At 44.8% G+C, this 17,198-nt stretch overlaps 1 protein-coding gene across 4 annotated transcripts in view; it reads right to left on the bottom strand.

Moving 5' to 3' along the window:
• LOC129838564 (protein-methionine sulfoxide oxidase mical3b-like) overlaps positions 1 to 17,198 on the bottom strand; it is a 28,903-nt gene that overhangs the window by 9,584 nt on the left and 2,121 nt on the right. Inside the window, exons 3-22 of one of the 4 annotated variants that reach the window (XM_055905623.1) lie at positions 16,661 to 16,868; positions 16,385 to 16,501; positions 16,165 to 16,266; positions 15,732 to 15,988; positions 14,864 to 15,121; positions 14,594 to 14,709; positions 14,214 to 14,340; positions 14,027 to 14,120; positions 13,766 to 13,913; positions 13,022 to 13,218; positions 12,654 to 12,754; positions 12,447 to 12,551; positions 12,134 to 12,268; positions 9,476 to 9,589; positions 3,533 to 3,719; positions 1,929 to 2,059; positions 1,619 to 1,691; positions 1,084 to 1,318; positions 312 to 514; positions 169 to 243 (exon numbers count right to left, since the gene is read on the bottom strand). In XM_055905623.1, the coding sequence (XP_055761598.1) occupies positions 169 to 243; positions 312 to 514; positions 1,084 to 1,318; positions 1,619 to 1,691; positions 1,929 to 2,059; positions 3,533 to 3,719; positions 9,476 to 9,589; positions 12,134 to 12,268; positions 12,447 to 12,551; positions 12,654 to 12,754; positions 13,022 to 13,218; positions 13,766 to 13,913; positions 14,027 to 14,120; positions 14,214 to 14,340; positions 14,594 to 14,709; positions 14,864 to 15,121; positions 15,732 to 15,988; positions 16,165 to 16,266; positions 16,385 to 16,501; positions 16,661 to 16,868 (2,983 nt within the window). Of the gene's footprint in view, positions 1 to 168; positions 244 to 311; positions 515 to 1,083; positions 1,412 to 1,618; positions 1,692 to 1,928; positions 2,060 to 3,532; positions 3,720 to 9,475; positions 9,590 to 12,133; positions 12,269 to 12,446; positions 12,552 to 12,653; positions 12,755 to 13,021; positions 13,219 to 13,765; positions 13,914 to 14,026; positions 14,121 to 14,213; positions 14,341 to 14,593; positions 14,710 to 14,863; positions 15,122 to 15,660; positions 15,989 to 16,164; positions 16,267 to 16,384; positions 16,502 to 16,660; positions 16,869 to 17,198 lie in introns of those variants that run through there. The other 3 variants (XM_055905619.1, XM_055905621.1, XM_055905622.1) reach the window with 3 other exon arrangements.

Genomic DNA, 17,198 nt, shown 5'->3' with positions numbered 1-17,198 from the left:
GTAAGTCCATGGGGTGCAAAAGGTGAGGAAGTTACTGTCATTTCTGCCTACTCGTGTGTCATTATTCTCAATGACACAGCAAAACATGCTAAATGGTTAGTAACAAAACAATTACCATAATAAAAAGGATAAACATGTTGTTAGCTTTCTCTCCTGTGGCGGTGCTACCTGTCTCCTCCACCTCTTCTAGAGGGAGGAGCCACAGACCTGAGTGACGCTCCCTCTCCCACGGAGAGTACTCCCCTTCCACCAGCAGTGACTGACAGCACATGGAGACACACACAGGAAAACAGAGAAAAAGGCACAATTACCATCACTAGATAACTCCTCCTCCTCCTCATCATCTTCATCAACCTCTCCTTCCTCCTCTCCTTCTTCTGTCTCTTCTTCGTCGTCTCCTCTCTCTCCTCTGAGACGTGCGTGTAGTTCCATGGCCTTCCTCCAGGAGTCTCTAGCCAGGTCATTGGTTAGAGCCCGCTGCCTCTCCCCCTCTTCCTCCGTCTCTGATTCCGAACTATGAGGAGAGAGGAAGGCAATTAGTGTGTGTGTGTGTTCGTGTGTGTAAGTGTGTGTGCAAGAGAAAAGGTGGAAGAGAGAAAGAGGCGGAGAGAAAGAGGGAGAGAGACAGAGGGAGAGGCCATGGGAGACAGATGGCGAGAGAGGATAGCGCGAGAGAAGGATAGCGAGAGAGAAAGAGGGGGAGAGAAAGAGAGGGAGATAGATATCAAGAGGGAAAGAGACGGAGAGACGGAGAGAAAGAGGGAGAGAGACAGAGGGAGAGGCCATGGGAGACAGATGGCGAGAGAGGATAGCGCGAGAGAAGGATAGCGAGAGAGAAAGAGGGGGAGAGAAAGAGAGGGAGATAGATATCAAGAGGGAAAGAGACGGAGAGACAGAGGGAGATAGATAGCGAGAGAGAAAAAGGGGGAGGGAAAGAGAGAGTAAGGGAGATAGATATCGAGAGAGAAAGAGGGGGAGGGAGAGAGAGAGTGAGGGAGATAGATAGCGAGAGAGAAAGAGGGGGAGAGAAAGAGGACACGCTAGATAGAAATAAAGATGAATGTTTGTTTTTGTAATGCTGACCTGGAGCCCTCGTTGCTCTTGTCCCGCAACGGGCTGCGCTTGTGATTGGCCTCCTTCTCCTCTGTCACCAGCAGACTGAGGTTGTAATTGGCCAGCGTCTCCTCTGGCACCTCTTCCGGCTCATCTGTTAGCTGCTCAGTCTCCAGGCTCACACGGTAGTTCTCCAGCTCTATACGTTCTGGCGTGCCGCGCACGCGCTTAGCCAAGCCACACTCCCTCTCAATCAGAGATGCCACTGAGCGCACACACACATATACACACACACACACACACACACACACACATAGAAGCTTTACCAAGCCGGACCCACTCCCAATCAGAGACGCCACTGAGACACACACACACAGACATACACTTAGCCAAAGTCAATGTCACATTCTTTGGGCACTCATAACATTCTTTACACACTCAGGACATTCTTTACACACTCAGCGGCGTCACTAAGAAACACATTCTGTGCACAAACACACACACACGTCACAAGCATTACGTCTGAAAACACACACGACACAGATACATGAACCTCTTGGCTTACCTGAGGACCTGCGATCTGCTGTCACCACAGTCACTGAGGAGCGAGGGTTAGTGGACAGAGCAGCTGGGTACTCCTGGAAGGAAGGAGCAAAGAAAAAAATATTATTTTACCAAACATTTTTCCAAGGATCAGTGTACTGATCTACAGAGAACCTCATACATACGTGATGTGTTCTCCTCAAAACAATATAATATACAGAGATAGCTGGTCATTAAATGAAACCTCTATACAAACATCAGGAGTTAAAACCCCAGGTCAGCCAAGAGCTTCTATTTAGCCAGAGTACGAGGGGAAAGGCAGAAGTCCTTACCAGGAGGGTCCGCTGAGAGGGGGTCCGTTCGTACGGAGTTGGGGGCTGATCGGAGGTCAGAGGGGCTGCTCTCTTCCTCTGGACCGGCCCAACCAGACGGACGTCATAGTGCGGCTTACAGTAGAACTTCCCTACACACAGAACCAATGTGTTAGAACAGTATACATAGAACCGCCCTACACACAGCAGTTTAAGAACCTCGCAGAGAGATCTGCAGCTCCCATGCATCTTACAGAATAACTTTAAACAAAAACAAAGTGTTATCTAACTACAGTAGAAGTACAGAGAAAACAGTGTTACATATCTTACAAGTCTCATCCTCAGCTAAATCATATTCACATTTCCACACAAAGAAAACAGTGTCCCTTGACCTTGAGGAAAAGCTACATCTCTCAGCCTCCCGGAAAGGAACGGCGAGAATGAAATAGAGTTGTGTCTTACAGTGTGACTCCTCCATAGAAAACAGCGCCGCTCTACAGACTGACAGGAAGACACACTCAATCTGGTCCCTACACTGACAGACCACTTCATATATATAGTCTACCCTACACACACTCCTCTCCCGCCTCACAATCAAACGGCTATCATGTGACACCTCATCCCTGATTGGTTGAAGGGTTTGATTTAAACTTAGAAAAATCAGCTCCTGACATAACATCAGTGACTTATTTTGTATCTGCCACCCCCCCCCCCCCACCCCCCACCTCCATTTACAAACACACAGCACATCTCTAAGAGGTACAATACACACACACACAGTTACGCAAGCAGGCATGCACACACGCGCACACACCATAGCTTTTTGTGGGCCCCAAGTGAGATTTAGGCGGAAATAAACATTTAAGTTTTACATTTAATTTCCTGCAGTTCTACACATTTTGCCATGGGGCCAAAAGACAATTGTGCAATTTTACAGCAAATTTCCTGCAATTTTACCCAATTAGGGGGCCTCCAAGTAACCCAATTAGGGGGCCTCCAACTAATCTAAAAAACTGTTAGCTGACATGGCTAATTGAGTGACTGTCAGTGACTGACATAAGAAGAGAAAAACTGCTCATGCACAACCACATTTGTTTCTTGCACCTTGTGTGTTCTACAGTAATCAAAGATAAACAACCACGCAGTCGGCCCAGGGAGCCCCAGGCCCCAACGGTGCAGTAAGCAACACACTGAGTTTGTGTTCATCATGTGTTAACTGAGTTGGTCTCTGGTCTGCTGATAACCTGGAAGCCTTACAAAGTGATCACGCGGTGTAACATCAACCCAGAGTGCAGATTGGAGAAATCTGTGTCAAATCAGCATGATTGAGTGTCACTAACCCTCATAAACTGCAGGTCAGAGCTGCATTCAAGATAACACAAGTTGTGGTAGAGCACAACTCGCCGCATATAAGACCGTGCTGGGCTGGTAGTGGTATTTTCAGTGAGTGTGTGTGTGGTAGGGCAGTCCATGTCATTCATCGGAGTTACCCACTTTTACTATTACTCTCTAACTCTATGGAGCTCAGTGACACCCTCTCCCTGCCCTCACCCACCCCTCCCAGGTCTCTCCCCTTTCTCCATCCTTAGACCTGGTCTCACTCTCCTCCCTCCCCAGGGGCTCACTGTTAGGCCGGTCGTAGGCGTAGGAGGCCAGGCGGATGGTGGAGCTGCAGTGGTCACACTGGAAGCAGCTCCGGTGGAAGAACAGTCCTTCAACACTGAGTCTCTCCATCACGTACACGCGCTTACTGCAGAAGAAACACACGTCACTGGCCCCTCCCGGCCCTGCCAACACAGAGCGAACGGCAGCCTGAGAGAGAGAGAGGGGGGGGGGGGGGGGGAAGAGAGAGAGAGATGGGGGGGAGAATAAGCTGTAATAGATAAATCACCTCACTTCAGAGTAAGTTTACTACCAAAGAGGTTACGGAATTGCGCTGAGATTCAGATTTTTCCATTAAAGTATATGCCAAACATTGATTTCAAAGTTGAACAAACCATACTATGCACAATGACTACTGTTAACAATTTACACCGATGTAACAAAAACACATTTTACCAGAAGAACTGTTGCAGATGCAAAGTTTGATAACAGAATTATGGTAAAATCTCCCCCAAAAATGTGCATCCACGTTTTCCAAAAACGGTTCAATTTCTGATAAACTAAGAATCAACGACGTCTGCAGAAAGAATCAGGTGTCAACTATGACGTGACACATTGACTTTGAAAAAACGATCTGTCACGGCTCCTCCTCTGCAGTGCAGGGGGCGGTTCCTCCTGCAGGCAGAGGAGGGTCGTTAGTGATTGGAGCCACCTGGGCTCAGGGTATAAAACTGCTTACTAATCACCTTTCTCTCTCTCTCTGCTCCTCCAGGTATGCTCATGATTTGTTTGTTCCTTTGTAGTTTTGCATAGTTTTCACTCAGTCATGTTCACACACACTTATTCATGCATCCATGCACTTTACATACACCTTACATTATAATACTTCCACACCTCATTCCTTTTTCTTAGTTTTAAGTTAATAGTTTTGTTTATAATAAAGAACACTTAATTGGCCTATACCTGTTGTTCGTGTCCCCTCATTTTTGTCACAGGCTATGAGCCGGCTTGTGACAGATCTTTTGGTAATAGAACCACCGGTAACAGAATTGCGGAAACGGAATTTCATTATGGGTCCCTGATCTGTACCACACAAATGTATAATTATGGATATGAATGTCATTCTCTTCATGGTGATGTTTCCTAAATAGGTACACAAAAGGTATTAACATGGTGCGGATTACGGGGAGCCGGGGGGGGGGGGGCTCAGCTTCCCTGAATGAGACATTTGTTTGCCATCCTATGCCTTTATTCCAATGCATTAGACTTCTCCGTTGATTTATAATTGTTTGATTTCGTCAGTCAGATGTTTAGAGCACTCATTGCTTTGTTTTTCAGGTGGGTGCTGGTGTTCTCTGTGCCATGCGTGGCCAGAAGTAGTAGACCATTTATTTAGCTTAATTATTTTCTATCAATAATAATTGTCTTTCATGGATCAGCGGATGATGGTCAACAATATCACTAGACAACTAGTTTACAGCGAGACCCTAATGCGCATCAAATCCATCCAACACATAGGTCTATAAATGACTGACAGTAGACCTATAGCTGACTCTTTCTGTTAGAAGCATTCGATTTTGCAATGGTATAGGACTACATTATTTTGGATTTGTGTGCCCATGAAAACTGTTTCACGGCGAAACAAAATGAAATGTTACGTAGCCATAGTTACACATAGAGTGCATTTTCCCAGATCTCCAAGAGCCATGGTTTTGTACAGGGTTGAAGATCACTGCTCTAATTCAAATGTCAACAAACTTCACGTCAGGATAGGCAACCGAAATTAATAATGAATGTATGTGTGTTATATTAAACAGAGGGAGTAAAATGTAGGCAAGCAATAAACATTTCAGAAAAAATACTAGTCGAATAAGACATGGGAGAGATGACGAATTTTGCCAAAAATATTTATTTATAGACTAATACACTTGAAATAACTAGCCAACCCGAAAACTGCAGACATGCGATCAAACAACCATAACAAAATTAAATTAAACGTAGCCTAACGTGATCATTGACAGCTGCTTTGAAGGACACAAATAAAAAAATATATTTCTACTACTAAAATCAGTAGCTTGAACTGACAACAGAGTGAAGAGCAGAAATCTCAAATAGCAAGCAAGTCACAGCAATGAAGAATGGAGTGTGTGCGCGTTACGGGTCAGCCTATTTGATGTTAATGATAATACACCCTCCGGTTTCCGCTGTTCTTATGCACGACGCAACACTGGAGGACACAGCCCTTAGCCGTGGTATATTGGCCATATATCGCAAACCATTGAGATGTGTTACTGCTATTATAAACTGGTTACCAACACAATTAGAGCAGTTAAAATAAATATTTTGTCATACCCATGGTATCCTCTCTGATATACCACGGCTTTCAGCCAATTAGCATTCAGGGCTCGAACCACCCAGTTTATAAATCCACAAATTACCACCGGCTAAATCTATGAAACTAAAATGACTATTTACTCTGTTCCATTTGATTGCCAGATCACTGTCTCATCAACCCAAGCAGGGAAATTAAAATCTTGATCTCCACTATAAAAAGCATCTAGACATGATCTCACATTTCTTTTCGACTACATTTAGTTTTGATGAATTTATTCATACTATGTCATCATTCCACAAGATAGAGTCCCGAAACAAATCTAAGGATGCTACCCAAGCCGACTAGTCTATTGGTTCGGTTGCCAGTCTTTTTGTTCTGTATCTATGGACGCGACCCAGTCGTTCGTTCTAAATGTTTCATTGCCATACTGTCTGGCAACGTTCTTATCCCTAGCTTGCTAGCTAGCCAACTACGGCTAACTTACAGTCACGTCAAACAGTGCAGCCAGACAGAATAACAGTACCTGCATTTGTTTAAGCTGTTTTCTAGTGACATTTATTTGGATTTCGCCTGGCATAAAACATGTGCTCTCTCGTTAGGACACGGTTCAGAGGAGCTAGCCAACAACACAGCCAACACAATAACTTCAAACTGACGCTGGAAAGACTGAAAACTAGCTGCACTTCGTTTCGTTTGACCTTTTTTCAATTGACATTTCTTTGTATATATCCATAAAAATTATGCCAGCTGATTCATGATTTCGACTGGCTGAGAAACGCTGCCTGCCTCTCTCTCGTCCCGACTGCTGAAGATCTAATTTGAGTATTGAAACAACGTTGCAAATGTCAGAGAGAGAGACAGCAAGGTTTATACAAATATTTTGGAGTGGAGGAACATGCACAGGTAGACTACTTTTTGAAGTGATTTGTTTGACAATCAGATGAAAATACCATAACTGTTTCTGTAAATGCCACATTAAAAGCCAATACATTTTTACTGTTTAAATTGGCTTTATTATTAGGCCCATAAAAAACGCTCAAGCGTGTGCACTCAATACAGAGTACACCCGAATGTCATGGAGTAATAAATATGCAATATCCTTCTTGAGATATTTGGGTATTATTATATTATTTTAATGAGCGCTGCCCCCAAACAAGACCAAATTTGGTGGGTCTGAACCCGACCAAATTTGAACCAATCATCAATGTCTGTTTGGATATCAAAGCACAGCCCAGTAGAGCACAGTAGAGTTCAGTACAGTACAACAGAGTACATTATAGTACAGTACAATACAGTACATTATAGTGTACTCAACTCTAGTGTGCTCTTCGAGATGGGGAAAGGTCTGTCCATAATAAAGATATGCTCTGCTTTTTTGACACCACACTCCACAAAGCAAGTCCTGCCAGGTCTAGTTTTGTCTTATCTTGATTATTGTACAGTCCTGTGGTCAAGTGCTGCAAAGAAAGACATAGTTAAGCTGCAGCTGGCCCAGAACAGAGATGCAAGTCTTGCTCTTTATTGTAATCAGAGCGCTAATATAAATACTGTGCATGCCAGTCTCTCTTAGCTAAACGTTGAGGAGACTGACTGCATCACTTCTTCTTTTTATAAGAAACAATGTGTTGAGAAAATCCCAAAAGGTTTGCATAGTCAACTTACACACAGCTCTGACACACACACACTTACCCCACCAGACATGCCACCAGGGGTCTTTTCACAGTCCCCAAATCCAGAACAAATTCAAGAAAGCGTACACTATTATATAGAGCCGTTATTGCATGGAACGCCCTTCCATCTCATATTGCTCAAATGAACAGAAAACCTGGTTTTAAAAAAACAGATAAAGCAACACCTCACAACACCTCTCCCCTATTTGACCGAGATAGTTTGTGTAAATGTATTGATATGTAGGCTACGTGTGCCATTTTTAAATTGATGTAGTTCTGTCCTTGAGCTGTTCTTGTCTATTAATGTTCTGTATTATGTAATGTTTCATGTTTTGTGTGGACCCCAGGAAGAGTAGCTGCTTCTTTCGGAAAAGCTAATGGGGATCCTAATAAAATACCAAATACATACTGTGTACTGTACTGAACTCTACCGTACAGTACAGAACTATACACTACTTTCTTTACTGTACTGAACCATACTTTACTTTCCTGTACTCTACTGTGCTGTATTGTACTTTACTGTGCAAACGTGTGGGGCTGTAGGTAGCACAGTTATTAAGAGAGCCGGACCAGTAACGAAAAGGTCGTTGGTTCGAATTCCCGAGACTGCTAGGCGAACATCTGCCAATGTGCCCTTGAGCAAGGCACTTAACCCTAATTGCTCCTTTAAGTCACTCTGGATAAGTGTCTGGTTAAATGACTCAAATGTAAATGTGAACTCAACTGTGGTTTGTGACCACTATGGGTTCCCATTGTAGCCAACTCAATTGCAGAAAATCCGTTACCAATTTTTTGGAAATTCCGTTACCGATTGATTTACTGATACCGAATTGATATCAGTAAAAACCAGTGGTGGAAAAAGTAACCAATTATCATACTTGAGTAAAACTAAAGATACTTAAGTGAAAGTCACCCAGTAAAATTCTACTTGAGTAAAAGTCTAAAAGTAAAAGTCTATTTGTTTTTAAATATACTTAAGTTTCAAAAGTAAAAGTATCAATCATTTCAAATTCCTTATATTAAGCAAACCAGATCACACCATTTTTTAAGCCAGGGGCAAACTCCAACACTCAGTCATAATTTACAAATGAAGCATTTGTGTTGAGCCCACCAGATCAGAGGGCGTAGGGGTGACAAGAGATGTTCTATTGATAAGTGGGTGAATTGGACCATTGTACTGTCCTGCTAAGTATTCAAAATGTAACAAGTACTTTTGGGTTTCAGGAAAAATGTATGAAGTAAAAGTACATATTTTTCTTTAGGAATGTAGTGAAGTAAAAGTTTTCAAAAATAGTAAAGTAACGTACAGATACCTTCCAAAATGACTTAAGTAGTACTTTAAAGTATTTCTACTTAAATATTTGACACCACTGGTAAAAACACTATAACTAATTGATAGGTATACCTTTACTTGTTACTTCTGTGAACTTTCATTATCCTCCCTCCTCATGAGGGAGAGAAATTAGAAAATATCTTCAAGATATGTGGGTTTTTGGTACAGAATTTCACAGTACAAGGTCATGTTTCTTAAACCTACAGACATTTCTCCAAAACTAAATTTAAGTGTTGATATTAGTTGGCAGTGGTCTTTACTTCAACATTATTGTGTTTTGATACATTTATAATACATTTAAGACTTTTTCTGGTAGATGTTTTCTAAAGACCACTTTTCGCATCTGTTTGTCCAGAAATCAAAGCCTTTATTTATTCAAATTTTTGGTATGGAAAATGTTTGAAAAATTGATATATGTATAAAAAAAAAAAAAGTACTCCTAGCTTTAATTTGGCATCCAATTTGACATGCTTCTATGAACGTCACATGTTGGTGCTCATGGGTACTTGTACATGGAAATGACCTACTTCAGAACAAGCCTAGATAGGGTATAATCCAATGCTGGATGAGTTTCGGCCTATCGACAGTATTAGTATGGGTGAGTCGACTCATTCAAATCAATTCTTACCGTTTCCTTCCTATCAGGAGTGTGCTGGGGTGAAGGTGACTCCTGACTTTGAAGCTGATTGGATATCTGTTCAGCCAATGAGCTCACTCCCCCTGTGTACATCTGAACGTATTTCTAAAAGACAACAGGAGAAAAGACAGACAGGATGAGGACGAAGGACAGAACAAACAGTAGACACACTCACTAGGGATGACACAATCGGAGCCATAAACAGAGCGTTTTGATGTGGTGTTATGGATGTGGAAATGGACCACAAAGCTAGAAGTATCAAACCCCTATTGGATTCAATCATTATACTCATTTAACCCTCTTTCTGTTGCAGTGTAATCATTGTCCAAAATAATAAATATACATGTTATCACTAGGCCCTTATCTCACACCAATTCAAACTGAATTTGTAGCAAAAAATAGGAGAGGAGTCCGAGAAAAGAAGCCTGTGCAAACATTAACAAAAACCCTTCACAGGCCTCTGATTTTTTAAATCTTAAAAAGGAACATTTCAGTTGCAGTGTTGTCACATGCCACATGCCCTGTGGTAAATTATACAAATATACTTTCTTAAAGAACAAACAAGATGTACTCTGACTCCAGTTCAGTCCAGTTTAATCCTCTTTCTCTGAAACAACAGATGTTAATATGATTTACAGTATCATTTAGCCCTCTGACACTGCCCTGAAGCCCATAGATTGAACTCAATGACTAGAGGTCAAGTTGTATCCCACTTATGATCCACACTAGCCCAGTAATGGACTAATGGAGCCTAACGTTACTCCTTATAGTCCAAGGATCTTACATGTTCTGTTTGAAGGTTGAATTGGTTCTGGAAGCCAAAACAGCCAAATAATCCATCTAAATGTGAATCAATTCCCAATTGCGGTATGGTTCTAGAAAAACAAATCCCTTTCATATCACATCAAAATCATTTCAAAAATACAAAATCCAGTTGCAGCCGACTGCATTTTTCAGCGACAACACATTTGTGGCATCTGTCTTCAGTTTACACAGAGGTGTACGGAGACACGGATAGTTAATTATCACAGGTAGTCCACTCCGTTTTCCACAAACAACCGCTGCAACATGGAAATGGCTGTGTGAGAACACGAACCCTAAAAGATGTGTGTAAGTAATTTAACATGGTGATTTTTGAAAATGATTTATTGCTTATATGAAAGACGGGTTTCATGTTTCCAAAACCGTACCGCAAGCGATGCGTGTTAATGTTTAGCGCAAGCCTTGGGGCTATGCTATCGTCAATTGGCGCTAAACGTAGTTAGTGTCTATGAATGGGGTAAGTCCACACTAGGGGTTTGATTAAAGCTTAGACCGTTGTCAACGCTCTGTCAAGATCTAAACGTGGATTTGATATGTTCTCTCAGTGTATTGTTTTCACTACACTGCTAGAACAATTCATTGTCTTAAGCCAGATAGCGCAACATTCGTCTGTTGGTTGACGGACTGCGAGTCGCATAGGATTGACGCCACCTGTCGAAAGACAATTCTGACAGTTGGTCTCTTCTGCCCTGAAGATATATCAGGGAACCACTGATGTAGCCAAGAAGAGACCTCAAACGTCATCACACCAATGACACACATTAGTCTACAGATGGCTACTGGGAACTTGGGGAGTCTATGAACATTTATGGGTGGCATGGGACATTATTATTAGTCTACATGCCACCTGGTCTACACACAACTACATCACCCAGAATCCTCTGGGGTGGCCTACCTGCTCCCCCCTGCTGGGCAGAGTGTGACACTTGACCTTTTCCTTGTACTTGAAACTCATCTGCTCCTGCTGCTGCGTGCGCTTCTTCTGGGGTTAGATGGGTTTAGACGGCATCATGTGAGTGGGTGGTTGACGTAGCGAAATAGTGAAATACTGTGATATCTAGGGAACTCTAAGGCTAAGAAAGGGCTATGACAAAATGCCACGCGACTGAACTACACAGCACACATCATGCACCCCCATGTGGTGACACAGAGAGATACAGCTATATAACTACAGTCCTCTAAGAACCACAAATGAAGCAGGTAGGGGACTTACTATTTTTATCTGTTTCCAGGTGGCAGCGGAGGCCACAAGGGCTGGCTGGGCCTGGGGGTCAGGGGATGCTGGAGGATGTGTAAGCGTGGGCATGGAGTCCCCCTGGTGGTCAGTTAGTAGAGGGAGTGAGGGCTGTGGAGCCGGGACGGCCACGGCTACCTTTATACCATACTACAACCACAGCCTTAAGAGTCTAGGGTCTAGGCCAAGAGCTACCACTGCTAACACTAACTATCGGTTCATCTTAACCCATATTGCTGCTCCTAGCTGCTCCCTTCAACCAAATTAACCCTTACTGAGCCGTGGAGCAGTCAGTGAGTCCCATTGGCCCTTACCCCAAGTGCCCATCACAGTGCAGCTAATCTGTCTTATCCTCTGAAACCTCAAGAGGAAGTCAGTCAGTTGGCTCACACCTGGAGGATCTAAACCAGCAACAGCTATTGATGAGAGACCGTGCTGTAGAAGTTCCTTTTATTCAGATTAAAAGCACAGATTTTCAATAAGAGTTTATTTTTTTTATTTTTTTACTTTGACGTTTTGAGCGAGGGAAACCCCTCTTAGAAACACCTGAAAACTCTTAGCAGCTAGGAGTTCTGAATTCCATCCCCTCTGACCTGTCTGCGTAGAGCTGCAGCTGGCGTGGAGGAGGGGCAAGGGGCATTCTCCTCAAACTTGGCCAGCAGCTGATTGGCCATCGAGCGCACTCTGCTCTGGCTTGCTCCACCCACAGAGCACAGGACAGCCTGTTCCTGTGGAAGGCAGAATGGTGGAGCGTTTGACCAGTGTCACTTTAAGGCCAAAGGTGTTGTATTGCTGTTCTAACTTCTAAAATATTTTACATTATTGCATCTCTTTCATTTAGTCACAGAACTACCGGCAGTTACAATTTCTGTAACCTAACCCAGGGCTACAGGTTACACCTCTCACCTCATAACTGTCCTGAGACCTTAATCTGAGATCTTGTTTCACGTCCTCCAGACATGGCCGACTGGTTTTTCTTCTCTTCCCCACTGCATCCTTTTCCTTCTGCTCCTGATGGGAGGGACACAGACAAATACATGTAAAACACACATGCACCTATACACCTACACAAAGACAAACAGAGGCCCTGCATAAACAAATAGGGGTGTGTACCTTGGGGTTGCGCTTGCGGGATGGGCTGTGGCCCAGGCGGCTGAGGAGAGAGGCAGGACCGATCACAGCAGCCCTCCCATCTGGGCTCTCAGTCTGGGATTCTACAGAAAAGATAAGAGGAGAAGAACAGTCACGCACAGCCATTCCTCACCTCCTTTCCTTCACAACCACTGACAGGTAATAGGAATAGAAACAGTTTCACCACTTTGCTTTTGCTTAGTAAGGCATTGTAGATAACTGGTTATGAAGGAGAGGGCTGGAGATGAGGGAGAGTATTGAACATTCTGGAAAGAGAGGGTAGGATAAGAATAGAGGGTGATGAGGAGAATTGAGCATTAACAGCTGACTACTGTGGTTGAGAAACTCACCACTTGGGGGCAGTGCCCCCTTGAAGAGCTGGTGAAACTGGCTGAGGTACATGACCATACAGAGAGTGTCCGTTTCACTGACAGACGCCATCTCCTCAACAGTCATCACAGGAGAGATGCCAAACTCCTTCTCTGCCACCTCCAACCCCAACCTCATATTCACCTCCCCCTCATCCTCCCCCAGAGAGGCAAAGTCACTGCAGAGAGATGGGACGAGAGAGTCAAAGTCACTGCAGAGAGATGGGACGAGAGAGTCAAAGTCACCGCAGAGAGATGGGACGAGAGAGTCAAAGTCACCGCAGAGAGATGGGACGAGAAAGTCAAAGTCACTGCAGAGAGATGGGACGAGGGAGTCAAAGTAAGAGAGTCACACCACACACGCGCGTCCAAATAGACACACTTTACAAACGCACACACCAGAGCAAGTGGACAAAGAGAAGCACTGATCCAATCAGGTAATTAAAAGGGCACTAATCAGGACCATGGTCTTCTGACTCATCAGCCTCACCTCTCTCTCTCACACACACACACACACACACACACACACACACACGCACCTGAGCTTGCGTGAAAAGGAAGTGAGACTAAGGTTCGAAAGTTGAGAGGTGGGCTGAGAAGTGAGGCATTGGTAACGTTCCAGTCCAACTACATTGCGCCTGAATGCTACCTTTGGGATGAGCTGTATGAGGTGAGAGGCGAGGTGATTTGTGAGGAGCAGGAGGCTAGAGGTCAGAGGTGACTCACATGAGGTCAGGTCGGTAGCGGTGGATGAGGGCGCACAAAGCTAGGCCACTCTTCCAGGAAGTAGTGAGGTCGCTCACAGCAACGCCACGGTAACCCTGCGTCTGCTGCTGGCACCACGACAAAAGCTTACTGGAGCGAGAGAAGGACTCTGGGGAACCAGGTAGGAAGAAAACAAATATGAGTGAAGATGCTGATCAAGAGTTATGAGTTAGAGTTATGTTAGTGTACCGTTCAGTACTCAGAGTCAGTACTCAGACTCACCCTGTCGTAGTAGCTTCGGCAAGGGGGATCGGGGTTGCGGTTCCTGGACCACACCTGAACCTCCATTCTCTCCTGTGTAGATTAGATGGCCCACCTACAGAGATTGTCATCATCATCATCATCATCATCATCATCATCATCATCATCATACCTGTGTGTGTGTGTATGCATGTGTGCCTGTGCATACCTGTGCGGGGGTGATGAGTTGAGGATTGATGTTAGGGTAACGGGTAGCTGGGTCGACGGTGTATTGACCAAAATTTTTGTTGACATTTTCTGGAGTGGTCTGAGGAAGGAGGCGATACAGACTCTCTCTGAAAAAAAGAAAGAGAGAATGAGAGGAGAGAGAGAGAGGATTGTTTAGTTATGGAATCAGGTGAATGATAATTTGGTTACATAGCCGAGGTGCCTGTGTGTGTTCATCAATGATTTTGGCATGTCATGTATGTTTGTGTGGGTTTGGCAGTGTGTGTCTGTCTATAGGTTTTACAATGTGTAATTTGACAGTGTGCCTATTCCCTGATTGCTGGTGCGCGTGCTCTCCTAACTGCAGACCTGCCATCTCACCTTTCAGCAAGTAAGTCCAGGGGGGCGAGGCCTTGAGCCCAGCTCCGTACCATCCAGGCAGAATCCAGTGCTGCCAGGAACCCCTGTGCTATACCTGTCCCCATGGGCCAGAATGGCTAACACACACACACACGCAAGCAGACACATACACATTACAACCATATGCTACTTACAACAGAATTACTTTCAGAGTACATCAGGATTGCTGACGTTAACATTCTTCTACTCTCCCTCAACTCTGCTCCTCTCTTCCTCTCCCTCGCTCCTCACCTCCAGAAGGCTGTCTCCCACCAGCGTGACCAGTAGATGGTGTCCATGTCTCTGTCTGACCAGTGCAGCGTTCTCTGACGCGTACATACAGGTGAAGTCAAACAACGCAACATCAGGCTGCCCGTAGTGGTTCATGGCAAAGTCCAGGGATGGTAGCTGGTGATTGGTGGAGAAGTCCGCCGCCTCGCGGGCATAGGCCAGCAGTGCATTCTGGTCCACGTTTCCCCGTGAGAGAAGTATTTCTGTGTCTGCATAGTCCTGATAGGTATGACACAGTAAACATCAGTACAATAGTATGCAATCAATGTTTGAACAATAACACTGTTATACAGTCAAAATCAGGGCAGTAACACAGCAGTGAGACCAACATGAGCAAAATAATGATACATTCAATGCAGCTGTATCAGTGTGTCATACGGGATGTGCGTGTGTATGTGTCTGTGTGCGTTGTTTTATATATATTTTACTCCCCAATTTTGTGATATCCAATTGGTAGTTACAGTCTTGTCCCATCGCTGCAACTCCCGTATGGACTCGGGAGAGGCGAAGGTCGAGAGCCGCGCGTCCTCCGAAACACAACTCTGCCAAGCCGCACTGCTTCTTGACACACTGCTCGCTTAACACGGAAGCCAGCCGCACCAATGTGTCGGAGGAAACACCATACAACTGGGGGCCGAAGTCAGCGTGCATTCGCCCGGGCCCGCCACAAGGAGTCGCTAGCGCGCGATGGGACAAGGACATCCCGGTCGGCCAAACCCTCCCCTAACCCGGACGGCGCTGGGCCAATTGTGCGCCACCTCATGGGTCTCCCGATGCAGTGCCTTAGACCGCTGCGCCACTCGGGAGGCCCGTCTGTGTGCGCTGTTACCCGCAGAATGACTCCTTTCTCCAGCAGACTCTGCTTCTTAGCCGTCATCACAAAGTAGTGCGTGTCGTCCTTGTAGTACACTATATTCTCCAGGTCCACTCCCGTGGCATCCCGTAGCTCCTGAAAGAACCTCTGGTTGAAGATGAAGGCCACTCCACTGATCTCCTCCACCTTGGCCTCAGCCGTGGTGTTACGGTTCATGAAGTTAGCTGTGATGGCAATGGCCAGCTTGCCCCGGAACTCCTTACGCCTGAACCCTGATTCCACACATGGGAGACAGGATGTGATGGCAAACAGGAAGTCTGGGATCAGAGGGCTAGAAAAATTAACTTCCTATAAAGGCATTTACTAAGAAATCTGTTCTTTCAGTGATGGGAGGTCTGCATGAGATCTGTTGCTGTTTCAGTTCAGTAGGTGCTACTAGATGACTTACCTGGCAGTGTGTTCCGTCGTCCATCAGCTCCGATCACCACGTCACACTGCAGTGTGTTAATAGGGTGAGACTTGGGTTTCACCTCCACCCTCCAGCCTACCTCTGAGGCACACACACACAAAGGCATTAAACACACACACACACACACACACACACACACACACACACACACACACACACACACACAGACACACACACACACACACACGGCAGGTCTTACTCTGTTGCTCCTGGTCCGCAGGTGGCTCCACCAGTCCCTTGAACTCTACGTTGACATGGACTTCCACCCCCAACAACAGAGCTACCTTTAATAACACCAACTGTAGCTGCCGTATACCTACAGAGAGAAGGAGGGAGAGCGAGAGAGAGAGGAGGGAGTCAGGGAGGGCGAGAGAAATAGGGTATTAGAGAGAGGATTCTCTAATGAACATTGAAGCCCCATAGCTGTAACCATGGAGACTCAGGGGTCAAGGGTCAGGGATCATTCCATACTCACTGATGTGGTCAATGGCTCCAGCACAGAACTTTCCGTAGAACTTCTTGGCCCCGAGGCCCCCGAGGTCATGGATGGTGAAAGGCCAGAGGTGGAGGACGTTGTTCCTGGAGAAGGCATCTCTCTTCTCCAGCAGCACCACTCTGGCCCCCAGGAACCCCAGCTCTACTGCTGTACGCAGACCACACGGCCCCGCCCCAATGATCACACACTGGGAGAGAGGATAGCTGGGATGAGAAGCTAGAAATGTACACACTTAAACATACACACGCTGTGCAGCCACACACGCTTGCCATCCATATACTATACATATCAGACCTGGGCTCAAATACTATTTCTATTATCTCAATTACTTTCACGTACTTTGAATGTAAGTAGTCCGATATCTTTTAATCGAAAAGACAAGCAGTTGAATATTTTAATGTATTTGGAAATACAGTTGGAAAGTATTTGAAAACACTGACTCAAATAAACTCCCATGAATTTAACACAGTCATTACAAAATAATATTTGAAAATTATATTTGGTAGACTATTTAGTT

Source organism: Salvelinus fontinalis, chromosome 39 (assembly GCF_029448725.1).
Source record: "Salvelinus fontinalis isolate EN_2023a chromosome 39, ASM2944872v1, whole genome shotgun sequence".
NCBI classification, from domain to species: Eukaryota; Metazoa; Chordata; class Actinopteri; order Salmoniformes; family Salmonidae; genus Salvelinus; species Salvelinus fontinalis.
Note: the sequence above shows the minus strand (reverse complement) of the source record. Positions and strands in the feature narration are given on the sequence as shown.